General features: G+C 31.8%; 1 protein-coding gene across 1 annotated transcript in view; it reads left to right on the top strand.

The window, feature by feature from the left end:
- The window catches only part of LOC108772664 (uncharacterized), a 28,405-nt gene extending 25,799 nt beyond the window's left edge, over nucleotides 1-2,606 (top strand). The window contains exons 27-29 of the mRNA XM_018538236.1: nucleotides 1,529-1,697; nucleotides 2,193-2,372; nucleotides 2,440-2,606. Of these exons, the coding sequence (XP_018393738.1) occupies nucleotides 1,529-1,697; nucleotides 2,193-2,372; nucleotides 2,440-2,606 (516 nt within the window). The remainder of the gene's footprint in view (nucleotides 1-1,528; nucleotides 1,698-2,192; nucleotides 2,373-2,439) is intronic.
- The last annotated feature ends 999 nt before the right edge of the window (nucleotides 2,607-3,605 follow it).

Raw genomic sequence — 3,605 nt, 5'->3', positions numbered from 1 at the left:
TCCCCCCTCCCCCTGTCTCTCTCTCTGTGTGTTTGTGTGCGAGGTCTATTGCTGGATTCACACTGGACGCAGCAAGCGTCAAGCAGCGGAGCAGCAACCAACCAGCGTAGCGATATTTTTTACGCCACTGTAAATATCATAACGTTGATTGGTTGCTGCTCTGTTGCTTGACGCTTGCTGCGTCCAATGTGAATCCAGCATATTTCGTCGCGCTTTGTACAGTGCGCAGCATTAATTTTCTGGGTCATATTAGTGACTTGACTTATCGATGCTGAGTTGGTAACGCTCAAAGCGCGCTCGCGCTTGAATTAAGGAAGAATCACTGACAAACTGTATAGAAATTTATTTCGTTTTTTTCTGGATGCGTATAAAATGATATATTTTTTTAAAAATGCATGAATTAAATTCATGTATTCATTCATTTCATTCATTCTGTTAGTCACACACAGAGACTCTTTTTTTTTTCAAGTGCGCTCGCGCTTTGTGCGTTACGGATTCAACGTCGATAAGTCAAGCATCTACTATTACGCAGCGAATTAATGCTGCGCACTGTACACTCATCGGCAATAAGGTTGCAACAAACTTTTGAGCTTCAGAACTCTATGTTCTCTCTCGTGAGACTGTTATACATAGAATACATTAACGCATTTCGCGTAGCAAGAAACAGCTCAATATTGAATTTTATTCTAATCTCTTTTAATTGACTCAAATTTAAATCTTAAATTATTTTTTTTTCCATGTATGTAACGAGTTGACGTGTTCTGTGTGCAACAGGTCGTAGAGCGGTTGAACTTAAATGGTTAAAGCAATCAGTATAAAAACCAATCGCTCAATGCTGGCTTCATTTCCGAAACCTATTAAAAAAAGTATTGCAATTTCTTAGTTGATGAATGTATATACTTGGTGTTAGGTCATGATATTTGGCAATCAGTAGTATAGCCGGATAATTACATAATACGTAGAACGCAGAACGCAAAAAGTGGAATGAACTTTAAATTTTGCGCTTTGTGTGCTGCATATTGCGACCTTCATCATCTGAAATACTTTTCAATTGTGACATACAACTTGCATTGTACGTACTATAATAGATAGGGCGTTACATAGATTCAGTTTAATTTATAATTTGTTAACTATCGCCACATTTGCAAAATGGTACAGAATTTTTCAACTCGGTTTAGTCCGGTTTATTTACATATAAGAGAGTTGTGTCAATAATTATCAGACACAATTGTATGTTATACATATATGTATAATATACTAATTGTTTTTCCTTATATTGTTTTTCCTTATGTATATAGCATATACAAAAAATTGTATAAGTACGTGCACACATATTTCATAAATTAATCAAGACATATATTTATATGTAATATCGAAACATATGGTTATTAATCTAGATTCCACTTTTTATTCTTAAGATAAATATTGTGGAAATTTCAAGAAATTTACTTGAAATTTACTTATGTATCAATACATAAAATGATTAAAATAACAAGAAACGTATTTTAAATTAATGTTAATGATACAGGATCGTGTCAGGAATGAAATTGATTCTGCTATGCAAGAGAATGAGGAGAAAATTTCCATGAAATTGTTGCAACAACTGCCATATTTAGAAAGATGTATAAAAGAAGCGTTACGTTTGTATCCCAGCGTACCTTTTATATCACGTGTTTCCGGAGAAGACGTAAAACTACGTACGTATTACTCATAAACCAAGGTTTTGTTTATTTTTAAAAGTATTAGTCAAAATATCAAGTAGTAAGGTTTTTAGAAATCAGATTATCTAATACTGTATTTAAAAATGGAATTTGAACTGCGGTTCATTTGGCCGTTTAAACGCAAAGTGATATATATATATAACGATATGGCTGATCCATGCTTCGAAATCGTAAATTTAGTATATAATTATTACATAATATTTTATATTATGTTATATAAGCATATAACATAATATAAAATATTATGTTATATGCTTATAGACTGTACTTTTTTCTTTGTTTGTTTGACAATATATGGTCGTACAAAATCATTTAATATTTATAAAATATTATCTATATAAGCATTCATTCCCGTCTTATATTAGATAAATATTTAATTTTAAAATTTTAATGCGACTTATAATAATTATTATTTATAATACATACTATTTAAATATTAATCTTTATATTATTTTACATTATTCTTTGCAGAATCATATTTAGTGCCTGCTGGAACAATCTTGGCCATTCATATTTTCGGCATTAATAGAGATCCCAATTTCTGGCCAAATCCAGAAGTATTTGATCCTGACAGGTTTTTACCTGAGAAGGACCGAAATCGTCATCCTTACTCGTATATAACATTCAGTGCTGGACCGCGTAATTGTATCGGTAAGCAATAGTTTTATATATTTTTATATTGTCTTATATGATTAGTTTATAATATAATAAATTTTAGGTCAACGATTTGCTATGTTAGAACTCAAAGCAATGGCAGCTTCTTTGGTACATAATTTTTACTTGGAGCCTGTTGATTACTTAAAGAATCTTTCTATACAGTTGGATATTGTTCTTCGTTTGAGTCATCCACTTCGTATAAAATTTGTCCCTCGTTTTCAGAATTAATGCAATATTGTGAATAAAATATGTAAGATTTAATGAATGTCGTGAAAGGTAAACGTTAGAAAAATGGTAAAATATGTATATAAATATAACATATTATACGTATAGAGAAATAACTTGTAACTCATGTAATGAAGATATATATAATACTTATATACTTTATAAGGAGGAACGTTTCTACTATGTAAACCTTTTTGTTTCTGAAACTGTTGTAATTTTTTTAATATCGACAGAATGTCGTGCTTGCTTCTTAGATCCGCGTAGTGGTCCATTTTTTAAATACATAGTGTTCATGCATTTTTGATATCAAGCAAAAAACAATATACTTTTATGTGAAAATTTTATTAAATTATTATTGAACTGAATAATGCGCATATCTACTAATAGATATTCGCAATATTAGAAAATATATGATCGGCGCTTTGTCAATTTTTCACTCAAACTTTTTGGCCTTCGAACAACATCGCAAAATACGCGCCGTCAATTGTTGTACCATGAGTATTAAATTCATATTCAGCAATAAATGTAAAATATGATATTGCAATAAGCGATACAAAGTTAGTAAAGTTGCGATTATCACTCTTGATCGAGTCATAACGATGTCATTTGTCTCAGAGTGTCCGTCTTATATTCATATTATTCACCGCGCTCTGCAAATGAAACAGAATCATAACACGGTGAAATGGCTTCTTTTTCTGCGCATTAAGCCAACTTACAGCATGCTACGTGTGAAAAGATGATAGTCTAAAAAAGGAGTGCCAAGCACTTAAATTATGATATTTCCATGCCCGTATTCTGTAATTATTAATGATAATTGATTATCGTTGTTCAGCCTTTTTTATTATATACAGTACCTATATTCAAAATACAACAATATAATAACAATATGACGATACCGACACTGTCATTAAAATAACATATCTCTGAGCTACAGAAAGACCGCACTGTCGACACTGGCGCTTGGCGGGTTTCGCGACCCGGGGCATTTCTTTGGCTATCCCT

This window comes from Cyphomyrmex costatus, unplaced genomic scaffold, assembly GCF_001594065.2.
Source record: "Cyphomyrmex costatus isolate MS0001 unplaced genomic scaffold, Ccosl1.0 scaffold193, whole genome shotgun sequence".
Taxonomy (NCBI): Eukaryota; Metazoa; Arthropoda; class Insecta; order Hymenoptera; family Formicidae; genus Cyphomyrmex; species Cyphomyrmex costatus.
This window is presented reverse-complemented; position numbering and strand designations above follow the sequence as displayed.